Source organism: Calidris pugnax, unplaced genomic scaffold, assembly GCF_001431845.1.
Source record: "Calidris pugnax isolate Ruff unplaced genomic scaffold, ASM143184v1 scaffold41, whole genome shotgun sequence".
In the NCBI taxonomy this organism is placed as follows: Eukaryota; Metazoa; Chordata; class Aves; order Charadriiformes; family Scolopacidae; genus Calidris; species Calidris pugnax.
Window position 1 is genome coordinate 11,804,333 of NW_015094509.1, and position 20,415 is coordinate 11,824,747.

The following is a 20,415-nucleotide window of genomic DNA, read 5'->3' on the forward strand; positions in this document are numbered from 1 at the left end:
AATGAAATGAAAGAGGGGTACAAATTCAACCACAAGTTGTTAAGTAGTTCATAAAAGTAAATATTGTATATAACATAAGTAGTCTTTTAATATTTATTTTCTTTTTAGATGTGTGCAAAATAAAGTAAAAAATGATAATGACAATTGATTGTTCAGATCTGCCTGAAACCTGCATGTTTCATGAAATACTGTAATGTAGAAGTAACATGTAGTAGTTCCTTATTTTAACCATATTATATAAAATAAAAAAAATAGACATAAAATTGTCCTCTAATATAAAAAAGAGTTACTTTGATCAAAGGATTATGGTAGTTGTTTAAGAAAGTAAAACAAGTGTAATGCTTGATAGACACTACCCAGCAAGAGGTGAAAGTGCATGAGGCTTACTCTCTCAACTCTGGTTGCATTATTTTTGATACTGGAGACAAGAGTTATCTTTAGCCCCAATTTTTTGTTTCTGCACAATGTCTGTGGAATCATTGTGTACCTCTCTAACGATTTTTTGCAGAGCTCAGTAACAGTGAAAGCTGAACATAATGTTTGTGATGAGTTCCTGAAAAACTCAAACTTATGACCTTGGCAACATCTTTCCAACTAGACCGAAACAAAAGTCCCCATCTGCCCACTTTTAGTAGGGCTGGTAGACAGTTTAAAATGGATTAATTTAAAATACATTTACAATTCAGGCTGCAGAGAAGAACTGAAATTCTCCAGTGATCTTAGAGCAAGGATATTAGAAGCAATCCAGCAGCAGTACAGAACTCTGGTTACTTTTTGGCATGAGAAATTAGCTAACACAGAGCTCTGAGCTGTTGTTTATGGTTGTCAGGAAGTATACATTACGTTGTGGGCTGTGGTATAGCTGTGTCTGTAGAATTCACTACAAGAATGAAGATCTCCAAACATTTCTGTTTATACCTATTTGTTTCATTGTTCTCAACAGGAAATGTACATCTTTATTCTTGCTTGCATCTTCTTTGCTTGCTAGTCTGAAACTGATCCTGGTGATAAATGTCCCAGAATCTGGCAGAAGTTCCTCTGCTACATGTCCCTCTATGTAATTCCATTCATTTTCTAGCTCTTGTATCACTGAATGATTTAGAAACTACCTTTATTATTTTATTGGGAAGAAAAGCACTCAATTTCCTTTTTTTCCTACCATGCACACTTCTCCTGAACCTTTATGAATTCTACAGTACTTGGAAAAGTGTCTCTTCAATTCCTGAACTTTCAAATTCAGTTTAGCTTACCAGCAGTTTTCTAATTCTGGAGCGATGCGTTGCAATACATTTGTAAGGAACAATCTGTTCTTAAATTTGTGTTTTCTATGCAGTATCTCTTGTTTACTTGGTGGACCCTCCTTTTGAGCCAGAGTTGCCATGAAACCACTGGGGGTTTTTAACTTCAAATATTTCAAACATCCTTTTTCCTTTAATACAGAACATCAGTATGTTTGATCACGAATAAAAATATATGCATGCATCTATCTGGCATTATCGAAATCAAGATGAAGCCCCTAAAAAATAAATTTTTAAAAGAAATCTAGATTCGGGCAGCCGAAATACCTCCGTAATTTTCTGGCCTTCACATCCTTGAAGCTCTTCAATTTGACAGCCTTTTCTTGTATTTTTTCTAGCATATCAGACAGTAACTGAAACAGAAAACAATAATAGTTTGGTTTAGCAACCCTCAGTAGTCATGATTTCTTAGAAGTAAGTTTAACAACATCCAAAGCTCACCTCAGCTACACCGAAAACTTTACTACCTTAGGGCACTTTCTGCATCTACATAATCTTAAATCCAAATAAAATGATTGCTGTAAGCATTTTTGAAAATAAACTGGGATTTTTTTTTATATTGTCTTTTTGCAACAGATCCTGCTGGTGTGTCTCTTGTTTCAGAATAATGCAAGAAAGAAAGAAAAGTAGTATCTCAGTTTCAAAATATTACACTAATAAACAGCTAAGTAGCTTACATGAAAAATTATACAGAAGAACAAAAATGACTGGCCAGATGTCTCTCAAACCTAGTGATACTTGAGTAGGCTGTGGTGCTAGAAATCAAGCTGCAGGGCAGACGATCTCTCCCAATGGCACAAGTTTTATCTCTTTTCCATGAGATTTATGAAGCAATCTTTATGTAAAGAAATAAAGTGTAGGATAGAATGAAAAACTTCAAATATTCTGCTTTTAAATCTAAAATTATCACTTAAGATATGGTGTGCCTGTATGTACTTTAAAAAAAAAACACATTAGAATTGTATAGTTAAGCAAACAGTAAAATATTGATGAGATAGGAATATAGGAATAATAATAATATTACCTAGATTTTCTTAAGTGATTTACTTTATGCTTATGTATTAGATTACGGGTTCTAATTGCATGATCACTTCTTTTCTAGAACTCTGACATCAATCAGTTCTTTGAATAAAATGTCTAGTTAAGATGAGTTCTAAAAGAAAAAGGATGAAATCTAGTAAACTGAACGTATGTCCTTAAATTGTATAACTTATGCTAGCTTCATATAAGTCTGAGGTGCTTTGGGGAGGAGCTTAGACTTGTACAGTTGGAGGAAAGAACTAAGTACCTCAATATCTGCAGATGTAAGATCCAACCCAAATAAGGACACCTATCCCCATTAACTCTATCTGAAAGTTAGGCTACTCCAGAGGGTGAGCCAGTTGTCCGGAGGGAGACATCTTTTTCTGAGGCTGCAGAGGACCAAACAGGAATACTAGATGCCTGCATCTTCACTTAGGATGCAACACCAACAGTTAGCTTTTGTATACTGTTCTACGTGTAGGAGACTCATTCCAAAACCAGGACATCTGTGGTCTAAGCCCTGTATAGACTGAAGAGATTGAACCTGTCTCTTAAAAAAAAAAGAAGCCTTTATTTAAAGTGCCTTTAAATGTTCTTTTCTTCTCTGGAGTATAAAGTCTCATCTGAAGCCGAGATACTGTGTGCCTGGGAATATAAGTATTTGGTGATAGCAAAGAAAGCTTAATTTTAGTGTAGCAGATTCAGACTTGTTACCCAGAATGTGTATTGATCTTGTATTAGACCACTATTGGTAAAAAACTAGAAAGAATTCTACGAAGCTGGGATGAGACCCTCATCTCTTCTTCCTTCTGATGACTACCTTCATCACCTGACTGCTGAAGAGTTCTTGTTACTTGCGCTCTGCATGGCAAGTATTCTTACCTGGAGGTCTGTCTCAAGGCGTGCAGCAGATTCATCACTCTGTGGATGACAGACCATCTCACAATTTCAGGACACATTGAGTTTAGATGCCTGTTTGCCTGAATGTAGGTTATGACAGAAGTTTAGTCAAGAATTAGGTGCATATCTGCCTAGGGAAGGAGCCTAGGGAAGGGAAGTACTATGAGGGTGTGAATGACAGTTAAGTTTCCAGGACTTCAACACCAAGTGGAAAGATCTTTAGAAAGCATTCAGGTTATCCAACTTTCTAAGTGAATTTGCATTGCCTAGTCTCTAAATTATCTAGGTTGACAAAGTCCTATTCAAGAAGTTTTTTACAGGTGTTAATCTGCACATTAGCATCAGCCAGCACGGTTTTTCTATGGTGTATTTTATGTGTAGTAATTTTAGTCTTCCCTTCATTTAGATCAGGATTGTATCATTGCAGTTTCTGAGGTGTTCTAAGCTTTTAAAAGTGCCATTCCTGCATGTGTTAAAAACTGCTGAATTGGAGGTTTGTAGATTCTGCTCAGTTAGTTAGCTGCTGAAGTCTCTCGGTGCTGGGCATCATACCTCTACATTCCTGTGGGGCTTTCACCCTGTGGATTGAATAATTAAAAGTTCTTCACTTTTTGGTGTTAGGAGTCTTCTCTGCATACTAGTCAACAAAGCTATAAAACAAAAAAATAATTTCCTCATCAGCTTTTCTGTTACACATACGCTATTGCATGTTTATTTCACAACATAAAATATCTATAATATTCTATGAGGTGTGGTAGGATTTACTGCATTTATTGGTTAAGAACTGAAAAACTGCGATCAGAGTCTGAGACAACCAGGTTCCGTCCAGGTGTAATACACACCTCAGACTTCAATTCCAAGACTTTACTTTGCACTACAAATCAGGCTCCAGGGTCTCATGCCAGGCTTCCAGACAATGAAGAACAGGCAATTTGTGAATACTTCTAGAAATGTATTAAGGGCTCCACCCCCAGTACACAAGAGCTCTGGGAAAGAGGAAGGGATGAAATCCAGTCCTCTTGGCCTGTATCTGGCTGTATTAAATGGCAGTCCTTTCCATGTGAATAGAAAAGACAAGGTTCTTATAGGAAAATACTATACCATTTGAATACTGTCATAATACTTAATGCACAAGAGAGTCAGAATTAGATCAGTCCTATTCCCAGACTCATTTTCCACGTTCAGTATGCTAATCTAACTCCTTGTTTCTCACTTTCCTTTCCAGTTTCCTGCCTTGACTTCTTTTCAGCTTTTCTTTCATCCCAGTCTCTCTGTGCAACACATTTTGTGCCAGTTACAGAATGGCTGGTTCTTTTTTCAGTTCATTCCATTTCTCTCATTCAGTCTGTTTTTGCCACTGTTCTTCTATGATCCCTGACATTAGTGGCTCCAATCTTCCTGTTTCACCAAGGAGCATCCTGTATCCTTTACTTTCCCAATAATTCTAAAGCAGTTTCTGATTTGTTCCTTCTTCCTTCTTCTATCCCCATGAGAAAGCAATCCTGTCCTCTCCTCCATGGGGTTCTTTGTCTGTTCTCTCACTCCTAGTTTTTTCCTTTCTTCTTTTTGCATCCAAGTCAAATGACTTCTTGGGTTATAAGTTCCTGTACTGTATATTGGAGTGCTAGCAGTGTGAAGGCAGAAAAGAGAGAGCCGCCTGGTCATAATTCTGTCTCCTGACCTTTCCTGTAACAAGCAAACCAGCAGGGAATTATAGGGAAAATATGCCCATTATGTAGAAGTTTTTCCAATTTATTTTTAGAGCATCAAGAAAAACGTAGAAGGTATAAGTCAATGCAATTTCAAGTTCTTGTCCCAAAACACAGATGCTAGAGCATCTCAAAGAAATTGTGTCAGGCAGTCTAACTTTCTGCTTAGAGTCATTCTCCAAACATCTTGGCTGAAGTTTTCCTGCAAAAATCCAGTCTGAAACAAATATAGCGAAGAAATATTTAACTTGAATATGAAGGCACAGTTCTGGTTATATTTCTGGCGCCTGTGTCTGGATTATCTCACCTTCACTCAGTCACAGTTTGTGATAGTGGCTGGATCACAAATACATTGCATTCTGCTTAAGCAAGGATAATTTTTCCCAAAAAAGCAGATGAAGAAGATTGTATTCATGGCTACTCCCCTCGGGGTGTGGGACCAGCCAAGTATGTCCTTTGCTCAAGGACTCACAAGTAAGCCTGCGGGTGGATACATTTAGTGTCAGAGAACATTTAAGTTGACTTGCACTTCAGAGGTCATTAAAGCTTTGCTTTGGATTCGTAAAGTTAGTGCAAAGCGTTCTACTTGTGATCTGTAGCTGGATGTAGATACCTAATAGTCCAGATAATTCTCTTTAGAAAAAATACTGACTAAGGCCCTTGCTTTGCAGAAATGTAGGAACAGCATCTATAAGTCTCTTGAATAAGCATAATTTCTCTCACACGGTTTTCTGCTTTAGTAGCCACAGAGCTACTGTTGGTAGCAGAAACCTATAAAGTCAGTAATAGGGCTAACAGCAGGATAATAGAGGACAAGTATCCTCCCCTTTTGAATATAAGTTCAAACATTTCTGTTTTGTGGTTATGGGAGTTGCAAGATGTTGCAAAGTAATGGAGAAGGCAGTGCACTGCCACCATTGAATTAATTGACGTGTCTTAGTGTAATCTCACTCACTGAAACGCTAGGAATGGCAGAAGACTAAATCAGCCTCTAGTTGGTGGGTACAAAGTCTTGAAAATTGCATCAAGACCTTTCTTTAAGTGACTGATATGCTGAAGATGAGGAGCTATGATAGCAGATGGAGACCTTGTCTCTGAAATGATGCAAGATGGGGTTCCAGAAAGTGTACTCTCCCCTGGCTATGTTTACGTTAGCTAGGGTATGTTCATGCCTAAAGGTGCATTGTTTGGTTAGATGTGAAGTTGGACATTATCCTCTTTGATCCCCTTAGTTTCAGGCAGGGTCAGTGTTTCCTTTGAATATTCTAGCTTGTCTCAGGCAAACTCCCTTTGAATAGTGTCCTCTCTCAGGTGCAGTTAATGATACCGCAGTGGTACCACCATGGTATTGCACCCTGGCTATTTGGAAAGATTTGTTTCGTCCTAACTGCAGCATTTCCCCCTTCCACAGTGAGTGCTCTAAAGTAGGTATATCTTCTCCTTGAATAATGTATTTGCAGCTCTAGAATTCAAACTGGAATAGGTAAATAGCAGCTTCTAATGCCTGTAGTAAAAAAAGGATAGCAGAATGAGTCTGAGACTGGTTAATGATAATTTCTACAGATGAGTAATTTCTACAGTTTTTGCCTTGTTGTTGCTGAGTTGGACTGTGAAGAGGGTTGGACTACTGAACCTCCCTGTCTTACAATTTCTGGAGGGCTCTGCATCTTGAAAACCATTTAGAGATTTGAAGTATTTATGGTCTTATCCCATAGTCTTTCCAGCACAACAGGACATGAAAAATTCATTCATTCATTGTGCATAAACTCTTTAGAAATGTATATATATGAATACCATACATCAGTAATGCAAGTAATACAGTATAACTACCAAGAAAAAATAATCCTAACCAGACCACCATGTGAAAAACAATTAGCATGAAATAACGTACTTATTGTACAGGGTTTTTAAAAAAGAGTAACTCCTGGTACATACTGAAGCTATTATAGTATTAATTTATTTTTATGCTTTGTTATAAATACAAAGTAGAACATGGTATTTTCTGCTTAAGTAACCAATACAAATGGAAGCTTATGAGCAAAATTAATTTTAAGGATTAATATGCTGCTTTGCTGTAGAAATGAGTTTTCACTAATTAATATCTTCTCATTGCAGATAAAACTGTGGTATGACAAGGTTGGTCATCAGTTAATAGTGACGATATTGGGAGCAAAGGATCTTCCTTCAAGGGAAGATGGGAGGCCAAGGAATCCTTATGTTAAAATTTACTTTCTTCCAGACAGAAGGTAGGGTGAAGACAAAGAACATTTAAGTAAGAATTAATTCATATGGCACACACAGCTGAGTTTACTGGTCATACATATGCAGAAAAATCTTACAGTTTGGAGTTCTTGTATTGAACATAACAGCATTGCGTCTTTGAATACTAAACACAAACTCACTTTCAATGGATATTTTATTAAATACTGAATAGAAAAGGAAAGGTAAACATACGTCATTGCATGGGGCTCTGTTGTTTGCAAAGAATGTTGTTAATCTGTTATAATGCCCTTATTTTCTATGACAGTTATTCTTGTCTCGTGCAATGAAGATGCTATAAAGTTAGGTTCACAGACTTCTGGAGCCATCAGTGCAGCAGTTTTGTCATCTGAAACCCATAGATTTCATATCACAGCATAAGTGAGTTAAGGCTGAAGGGGATTCAGTTGAGACTTCCCAGATGCACCTTGAAAACTTCCCCCAAAGCACAGGAATTATACTGATATGGACAGTCATTATATATGCATTTAGGGAAAATTAAACTGTGGTGATAGGGATAATGTGTTTCTCAGTTTATTTTTTTTTAAATGATATTTCTTCAGATTGTGTCACTAGGGGAAAATGTTTAGCTTTATTTTGTAGTGTATCAACAAAGTAATTCAGAGATTTAACCTGACTCAGTATATAAAAGATTGGCCATTGTATTGCTGAATCAATAGAATAGGATGTAACTTTACAGTTTTTATTTTTACATCTTTTGCTTTTCCCAATATCTAAATTGGGAAGATGATAACTATCTTCAGTGCCAACTGACTTCAGCAGAAATTAAAGCTATTCAGTGTTTTGGAAGATACTGCTTTCCCACTTCCATTGTATACCCTATGTTGACAAGAAAATTTTCTGTGACTGCATAATTTGATGTGTCATTGATGCCAAAAGTTTTTGGATGGATTGTCTCGGGCTCACCAATATTTGTATTGTTGGACTAGTTTCTTAGTTTTTCCAAATCGCTGTAGTGTCTTTGGAGATGCTGAAGCTGCGCTAAACTGAGAATCAGGTCTGCTTAAATGATCTTATCTGCTTTTTTCAAGATTAATAAAGCTACCGAAAACGTCTGTGTTCAGAATGCTTCACAATGAAAGCTGTAATAACTAAAAATACATACAAGAAAAAATTTAATCAAATACTTTCAAGTGTACATATACAAAAAAGTTACATAACATGAAATTTTATTATGCTATACTGGTGTTTCCCACTTATGTGAAGTATTCAGAACTTTTTCTTTAGTTATTATATATGTTTTCTATCACTTATATAAGAATCAGTAATTTGTCTTACTGAATTTTTTTTTTCTGACGTGCAAATTCATTTTCCTTTCCTTAGAAGTAAAAACTAAGTAAGCAACAATGTGTTTCTTGTGTAGTTGAAGGAAGCGTGCTAGAGGTAAAACATACTAAAGCCAAGCATTAAATTAGATGAAGATACCAAACTCTCTGATTAAACAAATTTCATTGGAAAAGCTTGTCCAATGTAACTTATTTCTGTTCTCAAGGGTGTAATAGAAATAATTACATTATTTGTTTTAACAATGTGTCTAAAAGTATTATTTCTTATTTAATATTTTGGTCCAGCTTCTAAGTAACAGTTTAGAAATGCAATAACTATATTACAGTTGCAAGTATTAGCAAACTGTATCTGCATTGCCATATTAAAAAATCCACATTAATTAATATCACAGTTACATTATGCAGCGATCAGCAGGTTTAAAATTAAGCATTGTTACAAGAACTTTTATCAGTGTTCTCAGTAGAAGGAGTGCGGGTGTTTTCCAGCGAAAGTCATTTCCATCAGAAAAAAGTAATTCTTTCAAGCAGAAATATTCTGCAAAACACTTTGCTTTCAACAACACCCTGGAGCCGCAGCTGGGAGTTCCATGGTCCTCACTGGGCTCCTGAACATACCTTCAGCCTGGGTGGATCCTTGGGGTGACCCAAAGGATTTCAAGAGCTGTTTTGAGAACACTGTTCCTTCCAGCATTGCTGGAAAAGGACATGTAACACATTCTCAGGGCTTCTGGTTTCCCAGCTGTGGAGCCCTTAGTCAGGAAAACAGTGCAGAGAAGGCCCCACAATACCTACAGCTCCCTGATCATTCCTTCATGTGGGCCAGCTGCTCCCTCCTGCTCTGCAGTTTAAGAGTCAGCTGCTGGAGGACTGGAAGCTTGAGTGAACCAGCTGGCTCGTTTCTCTGAAATGCAGATTTTTGCTATGCCCAATGTTACCTGCATACGTGTTCTGCTGTCAGACTGTGCCTCATGGAAATCCCATTTACAGAAGTATATTTTGCTTTAGAAAACACCGTTTCCAAAAAAAGCATATTAAAACATGTCTGTTTTTCAGGGAACTTCTTAAAATTGGAATTGGCACATGAATTGGAAATTACCTAATGTTAGGTTTTAATAGGAAGTTATGAATTATCCTGAATGTATGTGCTGCACCTTATTTTATCGTAAAGAACTACTCCTGACATAGATTATAGTGCCCATAATGCTACAAAATGCAGTGCTGATTTAAGATTTCCTACTTCCCATTATATACTTATTACAGTATAATGGTCTTTTGAGCATTTTTAATATTTAATTGTTTTTTGCAGTGATAAAAATAAAAGAAGAACAAAAACAGTAAAGAAAACATTGGAACCTAAGTGGAATCAGACATTCATTTATTCTCCAGTTCATCGGAGAGAGTTTAGAGAACGAATGCTAGAAATTACTCTTTGGGACCAAGCACGAGTTCGAGAGGAAGAAAGTGAATTTTTAGGAGAGGTATAAAATTATTGGTAGCTATTATAGAATACAGTCTTTCACATATTCATGTCTAGATACAGTGTTTTTGAAAACAATATTTAATATAACAAACAAAACTGTTTAGAATTGTTTTATTTGTCGTTATTTAACATAGTAGTAAACAAATAGTAATCTTGAACTTATCACATAATACTGGTGGTTTCTCAATTTCTTTTAGAATTGTTTGTTAAAATCCATATTACCCATAGTTTTATGTTACCAAAATGATGGAATCTTGCTGACTAAGTTGCTACAAGATATTTGAATACTGTCAAGGTTGTCATAAGGTAATAAAGGTTTTGTGAAAGATTTTTATATATATAGTGTTGTAAAAGGCACAGGTATTACTTGCATATGAAATGCTAGATTTTTATAAAAACTTCAGACAAAGTCCTTAACAATAAGCGAACAATAGAATGAAATTTATGAACATACCTATTTTAAGATATTCCGTTATGCAATGCTTTCCTACTTTTAACCATTTTTTCTTTTTTAGATTCTTATTGAGTTAGAGACAGCTTTACTAGATGACGAACCTCACTGGTACAAACTTCAAACGCATGATGTCTCTTCATTGCCACTTCCCCATCCCTCACCATATTTGCCACGCAGACAGCTCCATGGTGAGAGTCCCACACGGAGGTTACAAAGTAGGTTGTTAGTTTTACACACTGTGCATAGTTAATGTGTAAAGTACATTAAATTATTGTAGACAGGAAGCTGACAGAATCTGTATGTTTGTTTGTAGCTGTTATGAATTAGGTAATTTATGATTATTGATGAGAGTCTGACATGCTACAAATGGTAATACTGAACACTGTGCAATACACCGGGTTGTTTTTTTTTTAAGACTACCTAGCTCAGATTCTGAGCTTCAGCAAATGATCTTAGTCTTTTGCAATATACTATTTTTATCTTTAAGTCCTATCTTCTATATTACGCTTATCATTTCATTGTTCAGCCAAGAGTGAATGTGCAGTACCTTTCTCTTTAGCTCATAATTCTTAAAAATAAAGTGGCCTGTATATAACATCATATATTGCTAAATTAATACCATGGCCTGTTGCCTTTTTGATACTCTTTTATAAGGTTACATTCACAAATAGAATTTATCTTAAAATTCTATTTTGTAGAGTTTTGTGTACTTGGTTCACAGTAGTTTGATGTTATCAGTAGATATTTTGAAAATAGAGTATATACAATATGCTACTAAAAATAGATACATAAGAATAAGACAGTAAAGGTGAAAATCTTTTTTCTTAATACTTCATTGTTTCTCTAGTTTAACTGCTCAGTACTGTCATTGATTTAAAGCTATCCTTCACTGAATTAACTTCATGAAATATCAGTTGACACTGATATAAAAAAAAACCCAAACCCCCAACAAACTAAAAGCTATTTCTAAGAATTCTTTGGTGTTTTTTGAGTCATTGTGTGTGTGTGTGAATATGTGACACACATAAACTCACCGAAACATATGCGTGTGTAGTCACGCAAATAAGCTTACATATTTCATATGTTCTATGTGGATTCTCTATTAAATAATTCCATGTACATAAGTATTTCAAATAGTTGAGAGTATTTGTGTCTGTGCACTGGATCATGAGAAGGATTAAAATGCTCCATATCATAATATTCTGAAACAGATATATTAACAGAGAGTTAGAGTGCATAGCCTTCAGACTGTGAGATTATATTTATCCACAAAAGAAAGATAGAAATTATAGTTAACAGGTAAGTGGGACTGTTTCCATTCAGTCCTCTTCACTCTTCTCATGTACCATTACTGTTGTTTTAGTAAAGTTTTAAAATTATTTTTCTTCCATAGAATCACAGAATTGTTTAGGTTGGAGAAGACCTTTAAGATCATAGAGTCCAACCATTAACTTAGCACTGCCAAGTCTGCCACCAAACCATGTCCCTCAGCACCACATCTACCCATCTTTTAAATACCTCCAGGGATGGTGACAGGTGGGGTCTCACCTGTCGGTTCTGAACAGCTTGTAGACATCAATAGCTGCACTCCAGTCATGGTATTTGTCCCACCAGGTTTCAGTAATGACAACTACTTCGTAGCTTTCTAGCAGCATGGTGGCTTCCAGTTCCTCCTGTTTGTTGCCTGTGCTGCATGCATTGGTGTAGGGACACTTCAGCTGGGCTGTCAGGTGTGTCACCTTCTTAGAGGAGCACTCTTTAATTCTTCTGAGGTATTTCACTGGTGTTTCCTATTATCTCTGAAGCCCCTGGCTCATCTCTGTAAGACTTCAAGTGTGCTGCAGTGTAGCCAGCATATCTCGGCAACAGGCTGAGGGCCCTCGCTAGCACTCTGTCCCTCTGGCCTTGGGGTTTCATCCCACAACTTGTAATGGGCAAGCCTGATATTTTCCCCCTCGCCTAGCAAGCTTAGTTTAAAGCTCTATCAATGAGCCCCTCTAGCTTGGGAGCAAAGGCCCCCTTCCTCCTTTCAGAAAGGTGAATCCCATCTGATGCCAGCAAGCCTGGTACTGAGTAGGCCATCCCATCATCAAAAAGGCAAAATTGTGTTGGTAACACCAGCCAGAGAACCATGTAGACCGAACCCATCTGCTTCTTCCAGTGTCACTACCTACAACTGGAAGGAAAGTGAAGTTAGTGAAATTCTGATTTTCAGGAAATACTCAGTCCTGCAAACAAACCCTGTTTGTTTATAGTCATTCCTGTCTGTGCAGTAAATTACTGCCATGAAAAATGAATAAAACAGTAACTGCTTTATTTATTTATTTTGGAAAAGATTGTAGTAACACTTGACTAAAGATCTGGTCAATGATACTGACTCAAAATACCAGAGTATGGTTTTTTTTTTTTTTTTTTAGTACTACTAACACTAATACAAATTATGTGCTCAAGTGAACAATCTTATATGCCTGTCTGGAAATGTAGACAGAAGAACTTATCAAAACTTCTGGTTTGGTGGAACGCTAAGATTTAGTGTAGAAGTCCTGCTTTTCAATGAAGATGATTTAGCTTGACTGTTCCCAGAGCAATATATTGGCAACTTGATTTTCTAAAAACTTCAGCAAAATAAGCAGTGTCAGACATTCACTGTGATTGTAGGAGTATGTAAGTTCTCCAACAATAAATTTTGCTATTTGCATTCATACTGAGATTGACAGCCGATAAAGAAGGATTTTCTCTAGTGTCCTAGGAATATATGTACTTCTTGAATCCTTGTGTGGCATAAATAATTTTAACTTTAAACAGATAGTTTTACATGTACAGAACAAGGTCTCTTGAAATTAAAATGCCTCCTTTTGGGAACTGGAAAGGCATCCAAATGGAAATTTAGCATCTGGTCAGAGTTCTGCATTAGTAGCAGAATCCCTTTAGCAATTAAAAAAAATATTTTTTTTTTTTTTAATTGATGTCACACCTCCGACATGCAAATAAGAGTATTTCTTGGTGTCCAGAGAAGTGGTAGAATATCCTGTTAGAGATACCCAAAACTCTATTGGCCATGACTGTAAGCAATACAATGCAAGGTGGCCAAGTCTGAAACAGGTGTTGAAACAAATGACCTCCAAAAAGCCCTTCCCAACCTAAATGTCATCTCCAGGGGACAGGTTAAGGGCAGAAAGCACATCTTATGACTGTTGGCTTCACTAAGTAAAATATTTCTAGTATATTATTAACATATAGAAGTCTGTTTCTTTTACTTTGTTTTGAAGGTTTCAAAAGAACATTAAGCTAAACTTAATTTCTTAGTTTCTTGTGTCTGAAGCTCTTTTTGTATGCTTCGATAACAATTCTATATGATGAAACAGAAGATGTTATCCAGGGGCACATTAAAACTGTGTGAAAAAAATCTCCAGAATAAAGACAAGGCATATCTGGCGAGTTTGTCTACCTTTTTCAAAGCACATCTTAGAACACTTACTGTGCTGTTACACAGTAGGCTGATTTTGATTTCTGCAGCTGCAAAATCTGAGCAATTCAGTCCTCCCACCTTTTGTTAATTTCTGTGAGGCCTTTGTGTATAGATTTAGTGAGTACACTATGCAGTACTTTATTGCATGCCCCCCAAAATTGTTAGCATGAGAAATAGCAAGAGACATATTTTGCATTGCCAGGTGGTTTGTTGTTTGTATAAATACACATCTACACATCTAATCTTTCTTATCTTCATGATTGCCAAGTAGCTATAAATACATATATATTGGAAGATAATACTTAAATGTTATTCTCTGAAGGTAGTTTAAAAGAACCACCTACACTTACCACTTATATTCTCTTTTTAATATCCCTGAATTGTACCATTCCTGACAAAGAGCAGACTGTCAGCCCTGAAGCCTGAACTCTAACATTTACAGATAGCCAGTAGCAAAATGCAAGCTTCCCACAGAGTCCCATATGCCATTTTTCAGGAACTAGCTTTCAGAGACAGTAGCTTAGTTTCTACTTATATTTATCTCTCAATATTTTTGGGTGGGCATTATGTTGTGGTACAGACTGATCTAAGCCAAATGTCCTTCTTTTGCCCAGTCATCTGGTCCATACAACCCATTAACTTCCTAGTGAGGAAAGATCATTACCGTGCTTTTTCCTTCAGTATTTTTTGAAAGACATCTACTTAGAAATGGGAACTAGTGTAGAACATAGGATTATGGCTTACTAGGTCTTTTAGCTAATTATATTTCAGATTTTCATAAACTGACTAGTTTTTATCCAATGAGTATATTTTAAGCTTTCTCTTATGTGAAAGTAATGAATAAGTCTATTTTACTTATCATGCTGAACTTCTGAGGTGAATTTTTACAATGGCTTCATTTCTCTCTAACATTTGACATAAAATCAGTCCTACATTAAGAATTCCAGACAGCATTAACTAGAATTACAGACAAAATGAAGTTCTTTTTAAATTGGCTCAGAAAAGAGATTGTAAACAAAAAAGATTATTTTTAAAAAGATTTGGGAATTCCTGCGATTGGTTTGGCCACAGTATTATTGTTCCATCTCACGTTTGGTAAGATGCTTACTAGAGATTACACTGCAGCTTGAATGGGGTTTGAATGTTGTGTTCAAAGTTGTTAGGATCAATGGGGTGGAAGTTATTGTTAGCGTTACCATTCATTGAGAACTGATACAGAAATCAGTCAGGGCTTATACCATGGGATTGCAAATAAAAAATGATGTCCTCTCCATGTAGCCCAGAATATAGAGGTACCAGACATCAAATTGGATCTGAGGCGTTCTTATTCAATCTTCTACAGTTCCGTCCATGTAATGTGTGTGTTTGTGCAGTATGAGCTGGTGCTGTTGAGTTGATAAAGAATACTGATTTATTGTGGATTTTGAAGACCAACGATTATTTTTAGTTTTATATTGACTCTGAACTTCTTTTAGAAGCAGATTTTGTTTTACTTCAAGCATTTTAAGAATTTCTGGAACGCTTAGGATTACAAAGCAACTGACACTACTTTTCTAAATCAGATTTTGCAGTTTTAAAACCAAGCTGTCTGAATTATTGATCTGCAGACCACAGAGAGTGGGTGTGCGGTGTAGATAACAGCTAAATGTCAAAACAAGGGAAGAAATATGATAATAACAGTAAAAACAGATATTTTCAGGTCTCTATTTATAACATAGGTACGTACAGCAGTGGAAGGAGGGCTTTTAATTGCCATGAGAGTGCACAATATGGTTTGAAAAAGAAAAGTGAAGTTTTATATTTTTATATAAATTTATATATATATATAAAAATTATATAAATTTATATATTTATATAAAACAATTTATTTTATATATCTCCTTACTAAGAGAAAAGTAGTAAATCTAGGTGAGATAAACTGCTTAAAAGAATGTCTAAGAAGCTTTAGAAATGACAGTGTTTGGAAATCAACATATAGAAGTCCAAAAATGCTGGATCAAATTGTTTCAAGAACTGAACACCAGAAAAATCAGTCAGGATCAAAATAATTATAAACAGACTGAAGTAGCCTTCTTATGAAAGGAATTTGACTTTCATTACTTCTGTAATTGAAGTCATCAATGACTCCATTCACTGAGTTACATGACTTTTAAGGCATATAAAAAATATGGAGGGAGAAAAATTACAGTAATGAAAATTTAAACTGTGAGGACAAAAATTGAGTATAGTTATGCTCTACAAAAAGATCTGCATGTAGTGCACAACAAACCTATATATAACATTCCTTTTCCACATTTTATTTATTCATTCAGACTGGAATAAAGTATAATGCATAAGTAAAGTGCTTTGAATCACATGAAAAGTTTTTGTCATCTTCTTTTGTCAGCTTTGTATATTTTCCCCTCAGACTGTATTTTCTCGGGCAATGCTGAGAATTTAACTCACAAAAAATTATTACATATAACTAGAAAAGACAAACTGATAGGCTGAACTCACAAATAAAGGAACACGTTGCATTTTTTTTTTTTTAAAGACTTTTAGTTGGGCTTGTCATTCCTGGGTGCTGAGAGCTTTTTGGTTTTTTTAAGTTCTGTGGCTGTACCATAAAATCAAAAATGAGCTGAATGTTATAACTGTTAATTCAAGCCCTCTCTTCCGGTACTTAAATATTAAGGTTTTCAAGTCGGTACGGTAGAATGTTAAGCGATACAATTGGTAGTACCAAAAAGCATTAAAGTTTAATAATAATTAATTACAATATATCTGAAATTTTAAACTGTGATATCTGATCCCCTGCATTTCAAACCTCAGTCTTCCAGTGAAAGCTTTTGCCTTCCTTGGAATTCTGTGGCGTCTCATTTTACTGCAGAATCAGTCTCTTGCTGTCTCAGCAATTTCCTTTTAGTTTGTTGTGAATACGGTAAGTTACTACAATAACTTTAAATCAATGTCACTGAAACTTACTTGAGGGAATTATAATAAAGCTGTTCACTAGAAGGTAAGCGGGTGGTACTTAATGGAAACATGCATCAGTGCCTTTTTTTCAAATTATAATATGGAGCATTTTAAGGTCAGTGACATAGACTATGAATGATGAATGTATTATAAGAAGTTTACCCTAGAGAACAAGAATAACACTTATTTTTCTCTTTCATGCTTCTTCCTTAATTTTTCTCTTTCTTTTATGGAGCACAGGCCTTGGGCATGTTCTGTTTGTTTGCATGCATTGATGATTTATTCATAGTATATAAATATATAAACCAGTATTGTATTTATTATACACCTATGATTTATTATATTTATCGTACATCTATGGTTTATTAAATACTTTAATTAAAAGGTATTTAGCATGATACAGGGGTGTCTGAAAAGGCCTTAAACTATCAAAATATTTTTCTTCTTCCTAATAAAAGAAACTTCTTTAAGATATTAATTCTGTGCTGTTTAAAAATTTAAAAATAAACTTTATTAAATTGTAATTAAACTACAAAAATACTTAAAATTCTGTTTTCAAGCAGTTTAAGGAAATTTGATTATTTAGAATATTGTTGACCTGGTTACTTGATAGAATCATAGTATTAAGCTACTCTTCTGTTATGTAATGATATCAGAAAAGCAATATTATTTGTTGAAATAACTCAGTGGATAGGGTAAAGTAACCTTGCTAGGCAGTCAAAAAATAGCAAATCAGGTAACCTTTAAAAAGATTCTAAAAGATATAGGTCCATACAGTAGCATATTAATCTATCATATGACAGTGTGATGGTTCTGATGAAATTTTCAGATGGGCTTAATACTATTCTAAGTTTTTCCTTTCTGTTTGTAACCATACAGAAGCAAACATGGCTTCCTTAGTCCTCACTCCCATTATAATCTCAGTATTTTTATATTCTTGTGCTCCTCAAGAAGCTCTACCCTTTTACAGATTTTTCCAGAAGTAAAATTCAAAAAGTCCCTAATTTTTAATTACATAAATAATCGCTAGACTCTGTCAATTGCTTTTTTTCTTTTTTTTTTTTTTTGGGTGGTACACTTGAACCTTTGGTGACTTTCTGATGTTGCTGGAGTAAACTAGAAAACTTTTCCATACTCCATTTTTCATATTTTTTTAGCCAAAGATGAGTCATTTTTAATGACATTCATAACTGGAAGAGATTAGTACCAAGGAATAAAAATATTAGAGAAGTTACGTAGTAAAGCTTGTATCTAAAAAGTCACATTTAAAGAATTTGCAAACACAAAGTAACAATTCACGTTTCCATAACTGTCCAGGTGTTTGCATACTGACAAGTTTGCATATTGTCAAGCTTATAAAAACTGGTGTGGTTCTATGGAAAGCTAAAATACATAAACCAGCCAGACTGAAGAAACACAAACAATAAGTCAGATATTGCAACTATTTAATGCTCACATCAGGACTCTTAAATTCACGATAACAATGATGTGTAGCTAATATGTTCATGTTTGTACATATTTACCGATTCAAGTCCTAACTGGAGGCAGAAGATTGACTGGAACATCAGTTCTGAGTCTGTTAAATTTAAAGTAGGATTCATAGCTACATCTCAAGGAAGTTCTGCTAATAACTTCCCGCTGAGGTGCCAACAGCAATGTGCAGTAACTTTAAGGGTAGCAGCTCATATTACATGCCCAGTTGAATATACATTTTGCCCTTAAAAATTTAAACACTATCTTATAGCAAATATGCAGTTGTATTTCAGAATTAGAAATTACTTTAATAGCTCTACTAATGCTCTCTAACTACTGAGTATAAATGTTGGTCCAGAAGTTATTGACATTTTTGTGGTTTAATTTCTCTTAGCTGCTTGAGTGTTATTGTTTTGAAGGAATGCGGCCTATAATATCAAATTCTTCAGTCTCCAGCAGCAATTGTAATGAAGTTTAAGGTTCTAAACATCCCTGTTACATGTATTGATTCATGTATTTTTCCCTGACACTACTTCATTTCAATATTTGTTTTCCAGATAAAGGCTTATATTCATATAATTCAGGTAAATTTTCAGCATGCCAGAAAAGCTTATTGCGTCCATATACATGCAAAATTTAATTTGATATTTTATTGGTGTGCTTTTGCTACCTATTGTGCAGATGCTAAATTGCTTAAATGTTCCTTGGCTTTTCTTGTCTGCTTTTCAGTCATAGGTCTTTTGCTGGCTTTCTTTCTCTATTCTTAACATCACGGTATTGATATTGGAGCAGTATTGTAAGACTATACTTGCTTTGCCTGCTCTTATTTTAGGTAGAGCTTTTTTAGGTAAAGTGTAGTGAGCTTTATTAACTATACTAGGAAAATGCTACTTTGCTTAAGCTATATTAAAAGGAACACTGTTTTATTACAGCTGTTTGAGAACTAGTGTAAGTATTTTTAGAATACAGACATGGAGTAAGTGAAGTACTGGCAAATTCAGTATTTATACTGATACATATTTTTACAGTTTCATATTGATTTAAATCCCCAATTACAAATCCAGTTGCTATATCTGAGAAGTTTGTGTTAATTAAATATAAATAAATTCATAATATACAATTTTTACAAGCTTAAATTATGTAGTGCATTTCACATGGGACTTCTTGTATTTCCTTCAGTTTTAGTTATGGGAATCTCTTTGAGAATTGGTCCACCTAATTATCTTTAAGTTATGTTTAAAAAATGAAATACACATAGTTAAGAAAATAGATCCAATACTATGGTGGAGAGAAACAAAAACCCCACAGAATGTTTCTTGAGAGTAGTATTAATAAAACTCAGTTTCCATTACATTCACCTTCAATCTCCCATGTTTCTTCTATTCCATTCTCTCCTAAAATAATCCTACAGTCTTCTCATGTTTTACAATATCTTCAAATGGGAAGAGACTCTGTTCATTGTAGAGGCTGTGGATTTGTGCATGTGTGGATTAGCCACAAATTTTAGCTTGATCATGTTTCTTTTTCATTAAGGGGTTCTGCTGTCTGTGCAGCAACCGTTTTCAAAGATCTGTTGAACTTGGTATTTATACCCCTCTGTCAATGTAGATGAAATTGGTCAAAAATTTTAAAAAACCACAATTATGTGCAGGAGCATGAAGTGACAGATTGGCATGGAGACAGCAGGATTGCATGAAAAATTAGCTCACACTAAGAGCCTTCAGACGCAGACTGGGTGAATATGAGAAAGTAAATTCTTAAGACAGTTGTCATGAGACTGATTTTAGGGTTGCTTATACATCAGCTTTGAACACACAACGATTACAGGCAAGGCTAGATTACTTTAAGTAGTTCTGAAGGCCTTCTGTGAGATGCAGGGAAGGAGCACGCTTCACTGCCCTTTGGTCCCCCAAGGAGTCCACAAAACCTTGTAAAAGCTTCCTGCATTGTAAGAGGCAGCATTCCCAGCTCAGGAGCTCAGTCTGCTTTCTTTTTCCTTTTTTTTTTTTTTTTTTTTTCTTTCCACAAAGAAAAGCAGAATTCCTGAGCCATAAATCTGGCACTTCCTTCTCTATTTAAGCTGACTCA

At 35.3% G+C, this 20,415-nt stretch overlaps 1 protein-coding gene across 5 annotated transcripts in view; it reads left to right on the top strand.

Moving 5' to 3' along the window:
• Positions 1-20,415, top strand: part of RIMS2 (regulating synaptic membrane exocytosis 2) — a 457,774-nt gene that overhangs the window by 252,761 nt on the left and 184,598 nt on the right. For 4 of the 5 annotated variants that reach the window (XM_014965515.1, XM_014965517.1, XM_014965516.1 and 1 more), the window contains 4 exons: positions 7,046-7,176; positions 9,803-9,974; positions 10,492-10,645; positions 18,885-18,911. In XM_014965515.1, coding sequence (XP_014821001.1) covers positions 7,046-7,176; positions 9,803-9,974; positions 10,492-10,645; positions 18,885-18,911 — 484 coding nt within the window. The remainder of the gene's footprint in view (positions 1-7,045; positions 7,177-9,802; positions 9,975-10,491; positions 10,646-18,884; positions 18,912-20,415) is intronic. The other variant, XM_014965521.1, reaches the window with a different exon arrangement.